Source organism: Pipistrellus kuhlii, unplaced genomic scaffold, assembly GCF_014108245.1.
Source record: "Pipistrellus kuhlii isolate mPipKuh1 unplaced genomic scaffold, mPipKuh1.p scaffold_m20_p_15, whole genome shotgun sequence".
Lineage (NCBI taxonomy): Eukaryota > Metazoa > Chordata > Mammalia > Chiroptera > Vespertilionidae > Pipistrellus > Pipistrellus kuhlii.
In genome coordinates this window covers 35084643-35102978 of record NW_023425460.1, presented here as the reverse complement: position 1 = coordinate 35102978, position 18336 = coordinate 35084643, and the positions used below count along the sequence as shown (strand labels likewise).

General features: G+C 38.6%; 1 protein-coding gene across 2 annotated transcripts in view; it reads right to left on the bottom strand.

Moving 5' to 3' along the window:
• The window catches only part of SORCS3 (sortilin related VPS10 domain containing receptor 3), a 481307-nt gene that overhangs the window by 33200 nt on the left and 429771 nt on the right, over nt 1-18336 (bottom strand). For both annotated transcript variants that reach the window (XM_036438956.2, XM_036438955.2), the window contains exons 15-18: nt 12148-12265; nt 11055-11188; nt 1899-2012; nt 299-470 (exon numbers count right to left, since the gene is read on the bottom strand). In XM_036438956.2, coding sequence (XP_036294849.1) covers nt 299-470; nt 1899-2012; nt 11055-11188; nt 12148-12265 — 538 coding nt within the window. The remainder of the gene's footprint in view (nt 1-298; nt 471-1898; nt 2013-11054; nt 11189-12147; nt 12266-18336) is intronic.

The following is an 18336-nucleotide window of genomic DNA, read 5'->3' as shown; positions in this document are numbered from 1 at the left end:
TCTTTTTCTTTTTTCTTTTTTTTCCATCATGTGAAAGAGCCACATTGATTGGTTGCCTCCTGAAGGTGTCCCCAACTTGAGTAGGGATTGAACCTGCAACCCAGGTACGCCCCTTGATCCGAATTGAACCCAAGACCATTTGGTTCAAGAACTGATACTCTAACCACTGAGCAAACTGTCCAGGGCTGCATTGAGTTTCATACAGGGCCCTGAAAATTTTTTTTCCCTTTTCCCTTTAAGAGAACAGAAAATGATCTGCTTGTGAATTCTGACCTCAGAGACCCTGACCAGCACCTACCTCCTCCATGAGGATGATGAAGGTCGCATTGTGCCCCTGCTCTGCCACCAGGCGTCCATCTGTCGTCACCACATGGAGGCCCCGAGGGGCTTTTCCAGGGCACACCTGGGCTTTGGCAGTATACTTCTCCCTTAGCCCATCTGTGCAGTTGTTGGACACAATCCGCCGATACCTAAGGAGCATTGGCAATCGTCAGTGGTGTGGGTTGTGTTGTGTTGTGTGCGTGCGTGTTAGGAGTGCAAGAAAGCAAGACAGACATTACGCACAGCTACTCCTCAAAACAGAGTCTCAGAGAAGACAGCCATTTAGGAAGCTAAATAAATGCTGAGGAGCCGCTATTCCTCCATCTCAGGAAGAGTAGCTCTTTAAACATTATTATCGATCCTACTTGGTGAGCCACAGATAAGATCAGTGTCTAAAGCAGCCAAGAAAAATCAATGTCTGACTCATGCACAAGGCAGGAGGAGCCAGACCCATTGGACTATGGAAGCAGAAAGAGCAGGTGCTGATCTCTGTGAGGGAAAGACTTATTTCTAGTTCTCCGAGGCCAGCCCCAGTATCTCCTGTACCAGAAAGCAGCTAGAAGATGAGCTTTATACCTCTGATTAATAAAAAAGCCTTGTCCTGTCTCCCCTCCACCACCAGGGCATCATTCCATAGCTTAACACCTAACAGTCCTTACTCTGGAAACAATGGGATATTTAATGGAATATTTTCTCTTTGCTAATATTTCATTTCTTACCACAAATATCAGATGACAAGCACAAGTTTGAAACTCCTATTCAGCCCAATCGAGGTAAAATTATTTCAGAGAAGAAGTGAGCATGGGAAGACCTTTCACAAGGACTGTGACCTTCTAGGACAAGGTCAAGTTTATGCACCGTGATGCCATGTCATCTCTCTTGACCACAAAGCCCTGCACCTGAAGTCAAGCTGAGAGCATGCACAGAGCCCTGACCTACATGACAGACTTGTTTCTAGGCACATTGTCATTTCTAAATTGCATTAAAGCAACATTCTGGGAAAATCACATAAAATAAATGGACCACCCCTATCATCATCATCATCATCATCATCACCACCACCACCATCACATTATGTGCTCTTTCACCCTGGATATCAGGAGTAACTAATCAAACCACCCGTATTGCCTTCTTCTGGTGGCTTTGAAAGCAGATGAAACCAGACTCTTCTGTATGATATCAGTCCTCCATTAAAACTGATATTTCTCCCTCCCACCCACAATTGCTGAACTCTTAGCCATACTTTCCATCTAGAGATCTCCTGAAGATATTGGGCAAATGGTGTATGTAGTTATTGTCTCAGATGGAATCACAATATTTCTAGAAGAGAAAGCCTGATCAAAACAATAACCATGGTCTGTCAAATGGCAAAAGGTATTAAAACTGGGTAATCAGAAATCTTTTCTGATGTTCCCAAATAGCTACTCTCAGCTAAAGCACTCCTCAGACTTCCCCAGAAACCATATAAACAAACTTTATCTCCATTCCATCCTGCTTCAGCAGGGATGCTATACCTTTCATCCCAACTTAGAGAAACACAAAACAGTGAGTGGAATTCCTTTGGTTGTTTTACTTACCCCGTGCTATTAAGGTAGCTTTGACCAAGGCTGCAGTCCTTGGATGGAGATGCTGGATTGTACCAGAAAGCTGGGACACACTGGCTCTCTCCATGCCTCTCATAGCCATAGTCACTGTCCACAAATGAAAATTGCATAGTGGTGTAGAAGCAAAAGTGTTTAAAATACACACACAACAGAAATACATCCCTATGTTCACCCAAAACTCTGCAACACGTTCTTCCAAATACTCCCAGTGAGGGCAAATATTCATACTTGGAGAATACATTTTTAGATTTAGAAATGATCCTAAGTCTTATGGAGTCCAATGTAGAGAAAAAAAAATAGTGGATTATCAAATGTGGATTCTAGGTTCAAAAAGTATGAAATTACATATGTGGCAAGTGTACTGGTTTGGGGTGAGTGTGAAAGATGCTATATGCTTAAAAGCATGTTTTGGGCCACAGTAGGATTACTGAAATAATTAGATGACAACAAAGAAAGTGGCTTTAAAGGTCAAGGTATTCTTCCAAAATTCCAGATTTTATTTTCTTTGTCCCTGCCAATTCTCTCTCAAGCACATATAATAATTTGCATTCAGATTTATCCATTCAAAATTTTCCCAACTACATGTAACATAGGTTCCCTTTTATCCTAAACAATAACAACAACAAAAACTATGTAGTTGTTGGGCATGTTTTCATAAAAGCCTAGCCATACAGAACCAAGAAAGAGCTCTGACCAGTGTGGCTAAGTGGGTTGGGTGTCCTCCCACACACCTAAAGATTGCAGGTTTGATTCCAGGTCAAGGCACATGCCTGAGTTGTGGGCCCCATCCCTGGTGCAGGACATGAGGGAGACAGCTAATTGATAATGTATTGCTCTCACATCCATGTTTCTCTGTCTCTCTCTCTCTTCCTTCCTTTCTCAATAAATATATACATATACACACAAATTCAAGTATAATTCCTTTCTCCTTTCCTTCCCATTTAAAAATGAGAAAGTAAACGGAGAGGAAGGCCCTATCTAAAATTTAAATGACATTTTCTTATTTCTTAGAGTTTCATAGGCTCCCAGATAAGTAATTGTCAGGGTAGAAAAAGAAAAATCAAGTATTATTGCTAGTAACCAACCAGAGGTCTGTGAGGGTGACTTTATTTGGCAAGAAAATTCATACTTCTGAGTTAAGCATTGGAGGATTTCCTGAAAGCCACACTTTGATCAGAACAACCTGGACATTTGACTATTGATTTGAGTGTTAACAAAACATAAAGCAGCAAAAGAAACCATTCTCTCTGGACCCACCCCTCTTTTCTTCTTCTGTTCCCATATTCTTTGATCCAAGGTCTAATTAAAATCCAATGAAGTTAGAGGCCAATTATCTATATGTGTAACTGGGATAGGAATAAAAGGGAGATAGTAATAAAACTTTAATTCCACATCTTTATCACTCAATATGTGCCCTGTCCTCTGGAAGAAGTACAACAATCCCTCTCCTTAAGGGATTTTCAGTCTTTTGAAGATAGGCATATAACATGGTTCAATCCAATGATAGAACAGAATACCAACTATGAAGTAGAACATAATATATAATACAGGACAAAGAAGTATAGTTTAGAAGTAACAACTGATTAATGAGATTATATGAATTATCTCCCCACTTTGACACCACTGTACTTTCTTACCATCTTCCTCCACAACAAACTCCATCTGACCCTCAAGCCATCTTTTCAACCCTCTTTGCCTTTTATTGTAGTATGCCCTGGTCCTGAAGTACTCTACCCTTTTCTGTATTTGTCACTTCCTTTAGATCTTTCCTTAATATTTAGGGAAAATGAGACTATTCATGATTCCAATTCAAAATTTCTGTAGCCACAGCATATTGGAAACATTGAAGCCATAAAAGAGCAGAGGCCTCAGTTGGTTTTGTTTGTCAGTGTGAGTTTAGAATGGAACCTATGACATTGAACATATTGAATAATATTTACTGGGTGAATGGATACTTCAATTACATTGAAAAAGGATTGCATTAAATTATGCCATTGTATTTGGTCTCTGCAGAGAGATTGTGAGTCCACAGTTAATTTTACAATGTGTACCACAGAGAGCATCCCAAGTGCTTAACAGATGCCTGTGGAGTGAGTGTTAGCTAGAGTCCTTAAAAATTGTTATGTGGAAAGACAGAACTCAAGACTAGCTTTAATATGAGCACACTAAGAAAGAAAAGGAGAAACTAGCACATCTGTCAAGCGTATCTTCTGCCATGACTCCTGGGGATCTCCCAGTCTGAGTTGACTCAAAGGGACTCAGTGTTGCATCAGCTTATAGCAGTCCCTGGGGGCCAGCTTAAAATTTCAGGACTTTTTCAAGCTGTTTAAGGACTAGTAACCAGTCATTATTGAAAATTAAATAATATAAAATTTTATTTAAATGTTATATTTAAAAGGCAACAAATATCAAAAACAGAAATTCTTGTTACTTTACTACATTGTATTATTATTATACTAGAGGCCTGGTCTGCACCCTCTTGCAATTCTGGATCCCTTGGGGGATATCAGACTGTCAGTTTTGGCCCAATCCCCACAGATCAGGCCAAGAGACACCACCAGTGCATGGATCCATGCAATGGGCCTCTAGTATGCATATAAGATTTTTAGTTAATCTCTTGCCACCCTCTTCCCTCTCCTCTTCCCTCTAAGATTCATCAGTCTGTTCCATGTTTCCATGACTGTGCACTGAGCATCTGCTCCCTGGTAGCTACCAGTTAATGGTTGAAGGATCAGACAGTCGCTTAGGCTTTTGTATATATAGATAATCTATAGCATATAAAATGTTATATATACTAGAGGTCTTGTGTACAGATCCATGTACATTGAAAGAAAATTAATTAGAAGGTGGATGGATCATGCCTAATGGCCGATGGGCTAGTTGGCTGGTGGCTTAGACTTTTAGATATATAGGTTATTGCTTTACTTATGCTCTTGAGGTTATTTACAACTAAGTACTTATATACTAGAAATACTATGTAATGTTACACATCTCTCCCGAAGTCTGCAGTCACTGACATCATGTTGGTGGCTTGAAATTGTCCATGGTGGGAATACTTATAACAATCAGCAAAGGCTACTAATTAGGGATTTTTTATCAAAGAGCTGGAGGTTGAATATTTACCAGGGTACACTGGATATCTGATTTCTAAACACTGTTCATCTGTAGAAACATTTAGATTGTCATGTGTCTGCATCCCTTCTAGAAAATTCCCCCATTGCTCTATGACATGAATCTGTTAAATGCCCTTCTAACTTTAAGAAGTTTAGTAATTTTGGAAGAAAGGGTACTCTCCTATGCAGCTCTGGGAGGGAGAGAAATGCCTTAATGCTCTTTGCTGAATGCCACCATCTTTAGCAGTTCTGTTCAGCTCTGTGACTTGTTAGCCATATAGTAATTAAAAAGAGGGCATCAGGCATGCTTCTTTGCCCCAAAGAGAAAAAGAACCTCATTAATACTTAATAACATTAATGGAAACATCCCTGGTTGCCCCCAAGCTGTGGACTTCTTCATTAACTTCTGCTAAATGTATATTAAATCTCTCATATTACCAACCTCCATCCCTGCTCTGATGTTCACATAATTTAGACAAACAAGCAGTTTCAGTGGCTGCTCCAGCTTCTTAGGGAAAAGGTGTTTATCTGTTGAATTGTGAAGCTTGGAATGAATGTGCCTGAAAGTTTGATTTGCCTCAGGGAAGTATGCTGCCATTGCTTCTGCAAACACACAAGCAGTTTCCTTCAAGAAATGGTCACCTCTGTGTCTTTCTTTAGAGGGTTTAGAACTCCTTTAAAAGTTTAGGTGGAAATGTATCCATTTCTAGGAACCTGCATGTCCAAATCTCATCCAGAGATCCAAAGAAGAAATGACAGCTTCAGAAACCAAAAAGCCTCTGCATGTCAGAACAGAAAGGGACACTTGTATTTCCTGGGTCAAATCCCCTTAGTTGGCAGATTAGGAAGGAGGAGTAAAGAGAGGAGAAATGGCTTGTTGGAGATTGTACTTAACTGACAATGGCAGACAGACGTGATAATCAAGACTCTTGACTCCTGGTTCAGCATTAGTACAATCCCAAGGGGCACCCATTTCATCAATAAAGGGCTGCTTGGTTCTCAGGAATGACATTCTCAGTCTCTTGGAGCCAGCCAAGAAGTTATCTGCTGGCCCAGCTCAAGGGCAGTGCTACCCTCACCATGCACAGCCCCTCCTAGCCTCATGGAACCCCAGGTTCTCAATTCTCCCATTTGGCAATTGAGATTCCAGGATCAATGTCCCACAGTTGCTTCTTTCCTATTTTAGGAGACAGCAGGTGGGTTTGGGATTAAACAGAGAGAGGTTTTCTGGTAGGTGCAGAGTGAATGGTCAACAAACAGAAACAACCTTGACAAAAATAATGGGATAAGAACATTGTTATCATTTAGCTAAGATATAAGCCTAAATACAACCATAAAGATAATTACAGAAACTGCTTGAAAACACCAACAATTATGCTTCACATATTTCTGCTAATTCAACCCCATGCTCTCATCTGCCCTTATTCCTCTAGTCCCGTGGTCAGCAAACTGTGGCTCATGAGCCACATGCTGCTCTTTGGCCCCTTGAGTATGGCTCTTCCACAAAATACCATGGCTTGGGCGAGTCTATTTTGAAGAAGTGGCTTTAGAAGTTTTAGTTTAAAAAATTTGGCTCTCAAAAGAAATTTCAATTGTTGTTACTGTTGATATTTGGCTCTGTTGACTAATGAGTTTACCAACTGCTGCTCTAGTAATCAAGAACACTCTCATATACCTGATTTCCCTAAAGTGCTACCCATTTTCCTTGTATTTTCTCAGCAGGAAGTCTACACAGCTCCATCACCACCTCCTGCAGGAAGCCTTCCATCATTATTCCACTCCTTAGTGAACTCTCTATTCTGAACTTTTTTTTAGTACTTTCTGCAGTAATGATACTGCTTTATATCTATGGTAGCCACTGCCTCATGTCACAATGGAGCACTTGAAATATGGCTAGTGCAAGTGAAGAATTGAATGTTTACTTTAATATGAATAACCACATGTGATTAGTGGCTATTCTTTTGGGTACCACTGATCTGTATCATAAAATTCAGCACCTAACTATGCTGTTTATTATTTGCTGCTATGCCTTCTTTGAGTTCAACAACTCTGGTTTATACATTTTTTTTTTTTACTTTTCAATAATGTCTTATCTATAGAAAAATATGCTTAATTATACTCTATATGCAGAACACTAAAGGTTGAATGGATTTCAGACACATCTGATGTATATGCTGTGACACCTCAAATATCTTCTGCTTTATCTTCTTTATTAGCATTTGATAAACTAGCTCTGTGGATCTGGAACCTACTGAAAAGGATAGACACTAAAACATACTAAGACTTAGGACTCTGGAATCATAACATTATTATTTTTAGTAAGTTACTTAACCTCTCTGTATCTCCATTTTTTCATCAATAAAATGCTTGTAATAGCCAACTTCCAGCAGTTGGTTGAAATCAACATAATCCATCTAAAGAACTTGGTACACAGTAGGTGCTCAGCAAGAATAATTGCTGAATAAATAAATGGTTGGCTGAGTGAGTAGGAAAAATGACCCACTAGGTAGAACCTTCTAGGTGAAACCAGACCAACTGGTTTCTCATTGAACAAGAGTATTTGGGTTTCTCAGAGTGCAACTCATCCCTAAGAGCTGGCCCTTTATGTTATTCTTCTGGCTACATGCTGGTCTCTGACAAATTTAAGTCTTAGGATTTGTTCCTGGCCCCTCACCAGTGACAGAGTGGAGGTGGCCTCTGTGGTAAACATGAGGCTGGCAATTTACAAGGCTATTAAGTAGAAACATTATTATTCATGCAAAATTCATAAACCCTGCTCTGGGTAGAGGTTAAAAGTCAATAGTACCCCACAAATAAACACTTTGAGACTCTTTAAAACCTTCTTTCTTTGAGCAGAGGAGGGATAAAGGTGGATAATGCCCTGACTCTGTGCATTTCAGTGGAACTCCTAAACTTTTCTAACAAAACCAAGATATTTGATCACCCTGCCCAGTCTCCACCCCAGATCCTCTCTGACCAAAATAGGTTAAACCCTCTTCCTGCTTTCTCTGAGACCTGAAAGTTGCTTAGACCAATTGAATAGCTAAGACCTGATTTGGCTCAGGGAAACAACTAGGTGAAATATGCTTGATTGTTCTTATCCTAAGTGAGCTAGGAGTTTCAGATTCCTTAGTTAATAAAACTTCCTGGTCGGAAAGACCATTGAGAAGGTGACAAGGCTATGAAACTATTGTTATAAACTATTTTCCAACAGAAATATTTTTTAAAATATATTTGATGGAAAAGCTATATTTTTAACAGATAACTGTGCTTATTGAAGTTGACTTAAAAACAAAAAGACAATTTAAAACACCTAGTCCCATCATCCAAAAAAATCACTATAAAAAAACAGCAATTTCAGAAATCAAACTGTCTATTCCATACTTAAAAATAGTACAAAAATATTTTTTAGGCTATGCAAATCTTTTGCTATTTTTCTCAGAATCTGACCAGTCACTTGGCATCCAGGCTTGTGTGTCTGCTAATCCTAATTCACACTGGTTCTTCTAGCTTCTTTTTACTGTGATGTATGATTGGTTATAGAAAGACAAACATAGAATACCTTACCTATCCCCATCCCCAAATTCTATAAAGTCTTCTTGAATACCATAAGCCTATTACAATTCCAGTAACAGTGATCAAATACACTCCATTCATAACTGTTTTAGAGTTAATGGAACATTCTATGTTGAACCTCATCAACAGTAGTTAACCTAGGTCAATTGAAAATGAGTTTTAATTTTAGAATAACTAAACTTGGGGATCCTATTTATCTGAAGCATGAAATCAATCTAAAATAATGCAGGCTTTCTAGCTTTCTTGAGAAATAGCATGATGTAGAAGAGACAGCATGGATACAGCTAGACTTGCATTTGAACCCAGCTCTTTGTCCCCTAGTTACAAGACCCTGGTCAAGTAACATACATTCCAGATAGTTTATTTTCTTCATAAAATGTCATACTAATGATGCTGAGATTACAGGATGTTGGACCCAAGTGGTTCCTCTACCAATGGAAACATGAGAATCATAGAAACCTTGTAAGAAAACTCCCTACCCCTGGCCACCTGCTACTTTACTTATAGATGCATTCTGAGAACAGTTCCAAAAAAGGGTTCAAAACTATTTTAAGCAATGTCACCAATATTGGAATAAATGGATAACACCCAAAGGTACAACTTCGAAGACAGTGCTTATTTGAATGTGTAAGCTCTGGTTTACTTGTTAAAAATACCATGGAGACCACTTAACCCTGGGGTACAATATTAATAGCAGCAGCAGCAACAGATACCATATGGATGCCTACACCATTAGGATAAATGACTTTTCCACATTAATGATGTACATTAATTCATTTATTTCTCCCTAGATCCAATGAGATCTATGTTCTGTATTTGTACTTTACAGCTAGGGAGGTGAAATCAAAGAGATTAAGATATTTTTTTCCTAAGGTCAAAAACTATAAATATGAGAGTTGTGATTTTTTCCCCCAGAATAGTAAATGTTAATGTAATTGCTGAAGGGCAAAAATATTTATGTTGCAATCCTTACTCTTTCTCAATTGTGAGTTTTGCCAAGAATGGGTGATGGACTAATACAGTTCAGAGAGACACAGGCAAAAATGGAGTAGGACATATGCAAAGACAGTGAGGCTGCATGGAGTCAGCCTGCGGAAGGACACAAAGAAGCCTGATACTCATCTTCTGAATATTTAGGTTGACATCAATATGTCATGTGCAATAATTCAGAGTGACCTACTGTATACATTGCTATGACTATTTTTGCTGAATTGTAATTAATAATTAAAAATCATTCTTCCCAAGTGTGAAAATACATTCTGTTTCCAAAGGACCAAAATTGCCACAGATAAAACATTGCCATTCAAATTTAAATTCCATTTAGCACAACCCATTTGAATGATTCTACTAAATCAAGCTTTCTTTTTTTCCTATTTATTAAATGTATCGAGGTGACATTGGTTAATAAAATTATGTTGGTTTCAGGTGTACAGATGTATAATACATCATCCATGTATTGTATCGTGTGTTCACCGCTCTAAGTCAAGTCTCCTGCCATCACCATTTATCCCCATTTAAGCTTTCTAAGACATAAGTTCAGGGTGAAGAGAAGCTGTTTTCAGCACAGGAGAAGTAAGATCTGGTTTTGGTTTTTAGAGTATAATATTCTTGCTGCAAGGAGGATAGAGTTTAGAGTGCACGGATGAAAACAGAGAAGGAATAAATAGATTGAAGAATTCGCTCAGCAGAAGACATGGGTAAAGGTGCTTTGAGTTGGGAGGTATTTTGGTAGTAGAGGCTTATAAGTCTTGCAGATGTTTGGGTGAGACAAAGGGAAAAATCAAGCTCTCCTGGGATTTTGACTTAAGTAACTGAATGGATGTCTGTGTGTTTTATTGAGGCTGGAAATACTGGACTAGGGTGGGAATTCAAGATGAATTGAAACACTGCTTCCAACAGTGAAAGTTCAGGAAGAGTTCTGCTTTGGCCACATATAAATATAAGGAGAGATGGATGTTGAGCAGATGGATGAACACACATGTCTGCATGCTAGAGGAGGAGGCGGCCAGAGCTGAAGGTAAATATTTGGAAATGTGTGAGTCTAATAGGTTAGGTTTCACATTGTCCTTTGGGGTTGTCAGTGGAGGGAGGAAAGACAGAAATGATGATGAGAGTTCAAGTGACAAAGAGCAATTTGAGAAAACTTGTCTGAAGGTTACTGAACAAGGTGGTAGCTCTCTGCACTCTGTCAGTGCCCAGCACAACCTCTCTATACTTTCCAAACAGCTGCTCCCTGAAGATGAGAAGTCCCATTGGACATGCTTCTCTGTGAAAATGCCTCCTTCTGTCCCTCTTCCAGGGATGCAAACTTCCCATCTGGCCCAGGAATTGGGGTAGATGGGCATACAGGCCAGTAGTTCCTCCCCTAATGCATTTTCTTTCTCTCCCCAAAACAAGTAAACATCTTGTTGAAAATGGCATTGAGAGGCAAGGGACTCACCACTCAAAGTCCCAGTCAGCACAGACACAGGGTTCTGAGACCACCGTCCCCGAGGAGTCTCGGCCCAGGGCACACTGAGCTCCTGGCTTGCGTTTCTTGAATATTTTCCTTTCTCCCATGACACAAGGTTCCCCCTTAGAAAGAAAGTCCATAGTGAGAGAGACAGAAATACACAAAGAAGATAAAGTAAAACAGCTTCTCAACAGGAAGCATTAGGCTTTTCATTCTCTTTTTGTCACTCGGTAGCAATCTCAGTCCCAGTAACAGTTTGGGAGTTTCAGGATAAAAGGGCTGCTCTTTTACTATCATACAAAAGGAAAACTATGCAAGGCTGGCCTATCACTACTCCTCCTCCCAACTTGGCCAGTGATGTTTACTCCATCCTGTTTCTTCTCCATCTCCAGGGGGAATTCAATGACTCCCACCATCTTCACTGACACCACAATTGCCCAATAAATTTCAGCAGAAACTCTAATGGAAAGCATTATACTTCTGGCAAATTTTTACATCATCTTCCAAGTAAAACTGAAGTTGACCTGAGAATCCCTCTCTATGATAAACAACCATGCCCAAGTTATTCCTAGTTAAGGGCAAAAAGAATGGGAGAAGTTAGTGCAAATTATAAGAATCCACCGGTTCTGGAGAATACAGATGCCTGACTATGCTGTGTACCAATAAACATCTGCTATTGGTAGATACCATCATTTCCACCTTTCACCCTTTCTTAGTGGTTCTGTTCCCAATGCTCTTGGGCCCTTGCTCCAAGCTAGCCTGAGAAATGCTCCTCCCCCCAATGGGGAGGTATAATGATTGAACCTATGGAGGGTCACTCTCCTTCTGTCTGAGCTTATTTCTCTATGGATAGACTAAAATCCCAGGTTATCACTGCCCCCCATCACAGTGACTTCAATGAGTAGATCAGGATCTCAGAATGCAAAATTGTCCCTAATACCGTCTAACTCTACTGAACCTAGATATATGAGCTTCACCCCTTTCCCTAAGCCCACCATTATCCTCAGAAGCCCCACTCCACATAGAAAATGTCAGATATAAATAACAGAGCTTTTAGTGGCTCTTCTTCCTGGTGGTGTACCTGATTGAGCAGGTGCCAGGTCTGGTAGTCTTCCTTGGTGCAGCGCCGGCTGAAGATAGATTTGTAGTCCACTTTCACCAACTGCCACTCAGAGCGAAGGCTGAAGTGGCCAAAAACTCTGTGTTTAGGGGAAGGATGGCAAAGACAAACAGAGAAATCCTTGAAGTCAGTCACTAATGCACAAAGACTGGGGGGATAGAAGACTGAATTGCAGCCTGGATTTCACTGGTTCTTTCAAAGTATGTTCTTTGAAGGCCATGGTGTAGAAGTCTACTGTATCCACAAAAATCAGCAAAATGCATTCACAATGGGCTTAAAAACCAATCATTTTTAACTGCAAAAGTAATATCTATGCTTTATAGTGAAGAATTAAAATATAGAAAAGGACAGAGAAGGAAAAATTCAAAGTCCAAAATTATCCACCAAGATAGAACTGTTGGTCACATTTTGATATTCAGCCTTATATGTCTTTAATCCCAAGCCATGGTATTTTCTTTACCGATGTCCACTGTCAAGGACTGTTTCCTCCTCTGTAAAGTAGATTATGTCTGTGTATGCTGGGGTGGGAGGTGGGTTAGTTAATCAAAAGTATGAACCTGCCAATTCCAAAATTTCAACTGAGTGTAAGAATATTCCCATTGCTTAATTTATGTGAATATCACCCTCCTCCTCCCTTCCTTGAAAAATCACAGGAGTCTCATAAAAGAAACTCATCTTTATGTATAGTAAAATAGTACACAATATGGGTAGATGATCCATACTGACCTTTTCAAAACTCAGCAGTTGATAGCCCTATAAATATGAATAATCAATCATTTCTAGAAAAATGGATTGATCACCCATACTCCACTCAGGTGGCATGTCTTGTAATTACAATGCAAGACATCCATCACAGTGATGTAAAGGGGAGACCAATATGCCAGGAACTTAAATCAACTGAAATATTTCAAGGAATTGGATGGCTTCCATTTCATTAAGACTTACTCATGCTCCCAGACCTGGATTTTTATCTCCCCAAGTTCAGGTATTCTGATAATGACACTGAGAGACTAATTCTCCTCAAGGGACATTTCCTCTGTCACCTGAAACACAAAGATGCTTTGGGAAGGGTAGCAGCTGCTTAATATTGTAAAATATGGAAAGAAATATAATTTCCGTTTAGATCATACAATTTAAAATACACTTAAAGAAATGAATTTTAATGTGCTAATGGTTCAATATTAAATAAAAGTTTTAGAGCTTTGTCTAAAAGAAAATTAAACAGACTTTGAGGTGGGAACAGAGGGTCTCTCCTTAAGTAAAAGTATATGGTTTTTATATGAGTCTTAGTTCATCCCTGGGTAGTGGAAGCCATGGGGCTAAATATCCTGGATTGTGTGACCCATATTGTGTGGAGCAGAGCAAACTTAATTTAAGTATCTTCCCTGGTTCTCTCGGTTCTCTTAGATTCTTGCTGTATTTAGTGGTCTTTGAATCTAATACATCCATGTCAAGTTTCAACTAAGGTATTTTCACCTTATTACCTCTCATTCATTTCATGGAGAGAACATGAGTCAGTCCATTTTAAATTTTAACAAGAGTTATAATTCAGCCGGGACCGGTTTGGATCAGTGGATAGAGCGTCGGCCTGCGGACTGAAAGGTCCCGGGTTCGATTTGGGCAAGGGCATGTACCTTGGATGCTGTGGGGGCTGTGCAAGAGGCAGCTGATCAATGATTCTCTCTCATCGATGTTTCTAACTCTCTATCTCTCTCTCTTCCTCTCTGTGAAAAATCAATAAAAATATATTTTAAAAAAAGAGTTATAACTCATCAAAAGTGTATACTTCTTTGAAGAGAGGAGAGTTAAGTTGAAAGCTCATTGGAAAAGACAACAACGAGAGGAGATGAGACCTTGATGAATGTCTCTTCCCTCTCTATCCAGCCTATCCACTCCTGCCATATTTAAATGCCACCTCTCCTGTAAGTCATCCCTGATTTGAGTACTCTGAGTAGCAGGTTATCAGTGATGCTAAATCAAACACTCTGCCTACTCCAAATAGTTTACAGTTATTTCATGCATCATAAACTACATCATTTCAGATTAATTCCATCCTTTTCTATGAAAGGATTTCTAGACAGACAGAAGAGGGAAATATGAGGTGTATGATTTACCTATCAGCAAGGCTCCTGACATGGTCTATCACAGCACAGTTGGAAAAAAAGATGAAAAACTATGAGCCAGGTGGTAGTAAAATTATGTGGCTGAACAGTACCTAATTAAGGCATTAAAATCAACCATGAGGAAGGGTGTGAGTAGTCAGCTGCAAGGTTCTGCTGTCTGCTCTTTCTTGTTCATCATTTTTATTAATGACTTGAAGACATGAAAATAATGGTCCTCATTGAAAATCACGTTTTCTAATGACACAAAGCTGGAAGAAACAGTCAATATACTTGATGGCAGAATCAGGACCCAAAAAAGATCTTGACAGAATGAGCAACAGACTGAATTTAATAGCATGTGACACAACAGGATGAAATGTCAAGTCTTCCCTTTGTCAACTACATAAGTATTATATAGATGAAATGGGGCTCAGTGAAACTCAGCTTAAAAATAATAATAATAACAATAACAATAATAATAATAATAATGAAAGCTTAAGAGTTTTCATATATAATGGGATTAATGTAAGTACACACTTCAAAGAGACCAAAATATTTAAGGTGACCTAAGAATGCATTAATTAATACAAAATTATGTATATTATCTAGAGCAAAAGTGGAAATATCCTGGTCTATGCTACATTATACTAGATCACAGAGAAAATGTGTAGGTAGTTTTAGATGTCATCATTCAAGAATGATCTGAACTACAAACCTCAATGTGCAGTAAACTTATAAACCTTGGTGGTAATAGTAGAGTTTGAATCTCTTGAAATATTAAATAAAAATATGTGTTCATTCGCATATGTGTTTCTATATACAGAAAGTACAATACATATATTTTATCAGATTTTCAAATGGGTTCACAGTTTCCAATGTTTAAAAGCCACTGAAAAGGAGAGTGATCAAGATTGTGTACTGAGCCAAAACCGGTTTGGCTCAGTGGATAGAGCGTCGGGCTGCGGACTGAAAGGTCCTGGGCTAGATTCTGGTCAAGGGCATGTACCTTGGTTGCGGGCACATCCCTAGTAGGGGGTGTGTAAAAGGCAGCTGTTCGATGATTCTCTCTCATCGATGTTTCTAACTCTCTATCCCTCTCTGTAAAAATCAATAAAATATAGTAAAAAAAAAAAAAAAAAAAAAAAAAAAAAAGATTGTGTACTGAAATGAATAGTGCTCCCTAAGAGATCCAAGCTGTAACCCTCAATGAGACCTTATTGGAAAAAAGTCTTTGATTTACAAGTTAAAGATCTCCAGTTGAATTTATCCTGGATTATCAGGATTAGCCTGAAGTCCAATATGATCCAGCAACCCCTCTTCTGGGTATCTACCAAAAAAACTTGAAAAATTTTATTTGTAATGATATTGCAGCATTATGCACTGTGGCTGAGACATGAAAACAAAGTGTCCCTCAATAGTTAATTGGTAAAAGAAGACAGGGCACATACATAATATGCAATACTACTCAGCCATAAAAGAAAAGATGAAATACTGTCATTTGCAACAACTTAGATGGATTTTGAGAATATCATGCTAAACAAAATAAGTCAGATTGGAAAAAGTCAAGAGCCATATGATTCCACTCACATAAAAAACTGAAAGCAATAAATGAACAAACAAACAAAACTCATAGACACAGACAATGGTATTGTGATTACCAGAGGGGAAGGGAGGTGGGAATTAGTAAAGGGCAAAGGGGATAAAATATATGGTGAAGGAAGTGAATATAAAGTGTGATGTGCAGATGATATGTTATAGATTGTATACTTTAAACCTTATAATCTTACTAGCCAATTTCACCCAATAAATTTTATTTTAAAAAATACAAAGAAGAGATACATGGAGAGAGTAGAAGGCCATAATTAGACAAAGGCAAATGTTAGATTTCTGAGACCATAAGTCAAGAAACAGCTGGAGCCAACAGAAAATGTAATAGCATAGAACAAATGATTCCTAGTACACTAGAGTGAGTGAAGCCATGCTGCCAATTTAACCTTGGACTCTGGCTCCAGAATTGTGAGAGAATATATTGCCATTATTTTATCTACACAATTTATGGAAATTTGTTATAGCAACCTCAAGGAATTAATACTGAATGCTCTATAATTTGAGACCACTTTTCACCTATCATCTATCTATCTATCTATCTATCATCTATCTATCTATCATTTATCATATATTTATCTAGAAGTAATATAAAAACTATGGCTGGTTTACCTGGAGATAACTTAGGAAGGAGAAGTCCAATAAGTAGCCATTCTAGGAAGATCTTTTGAGTATTAAAAAATAACAAAACATGAAAGAGTAAAAGTTTAAAAAAATATGACATATTATATTTTTCTAATAGGTAAAGTTAGTCCACAGAGGAAAGGAATGCCCAAGCATTAGTAAGCTTAGAACTTCAAGTTCAGGCTTAACCGTTTCCCAGAGCTCTTGTTGCAGAGAATATAAGCATCATTCAGGTGCACAGCCTAATTGACCCTGAGCCTCTAAGGATGTTCATGATCTGTTTATGATCTCAGAGTGCTCATTTCAGGACTGAACACAGAAATTGGTCCCCAGTCAGGACTTGTGGACTAATGCAGGTTCTTCTCTTCTGTTATATTGGCAGGTGCATTATTTTAATCTGTATTTCTTTGGCTTCTATCCCAGATTTCCTTACATTGTGCATCCTAGGTCCTTCCCCAAACTATAAATTGATACACTAATATTTTCACTTAGGAGTATGCTAATCTTCTTGCCATGTGGTCTCTGCAACATTTGGGAAATACTGCTCCAGACAACTATTGATAATTTATTTATTGTTTTCAATATTTTTATTGATTTTTTCAATGAGAAAGGAATTGAGAGAGAGAGAAAAAGAGAGAGAAAGAGAGAGAGAAAGAGAGAGAGAAAGAGAGAGAGAGAGAGAGAGAGAGAGAGAGAGAGAGAGAGAGAGAGAGAGAGAGAGAATCTATGAGAGAGAAACAGATTGGCTGCCTGCTCCTGCACACAATTCAGGCATGTCCCCTGACCAGGAATCAAATGGGTGACCTATTGAAACATGAGATGATGCTTAATCTACTGAATCAAACCTGCTGGGCAGTGATTTCTTAATGTTGTTGTTTTGTTAGTCAAATTTTTGTCAACCAATTAGAAAGCTCCTAAGGCTGAGAAAGATTCTTGTATTTCTTTGTGCTTCCTAGAACCTTTCAATAGTAGTTCCTTGACCAAAAGTGGCTAACTGATTATTATTGATCAACTATGGAACAAGGCAATTCCTAGCATGGTCAAATCCACTTTTATCCATAGTCCCATTTTCTTGCAGTTACAAAACAAAACAAAACAAACACACACACACACACACACACACACACACACACACAATCAAACAAACAAGCAAAAAAAAAATCACACATACAATTTTGAATTCTTCCTTCAGAAATGCATTCCTAGTCCCTCTTCTTATCTCAGTGTGTTAAGTGTGCAGGTAGGCAAAAGTGGATTTACAGTTGTGAGTACAAGGAACACACAATTTATTTTTACATTATTATTCATTAATTATTGTATTATGTAAACCTACTTTTGCCCACCCCTGTAATTTTTTTTATCCTTACCCAAGTATATGTTTTTAAAATTGTTAGAGAGAGATGGAGGAGAGAAACATCAATGTAAGAGAAACATTGATGTGAGAGAGAAGCATCAATTGGTTGCCTCCTGTATATGCCCCAATTGGAGATCAAATCTGCAAACATTTGGTCTACAGGTTGACAATCCAACCAACTGAGCCACCCGGCCAGAGCCCACCCCTGTAATTTCACCAATATAATCAAAACTGTATAATGTGAAATAATGTATGTGGAAATCTTGAGAATTTCAATGAACAACAAATGTTCATTACCATCACCATCATTCTTATTATTGGAAACTCCATGGACTCAACCCAAGGTCCTGCTCATCAAGGGCTTTCAATAAGATTGGTTGCAAATCCTTTTTGAAACATACTAACTTCAAACTCAGGGATTTCTTTGTTGCGCATGTGCGTGTGTGTGAGACATCTAGAAAAGTG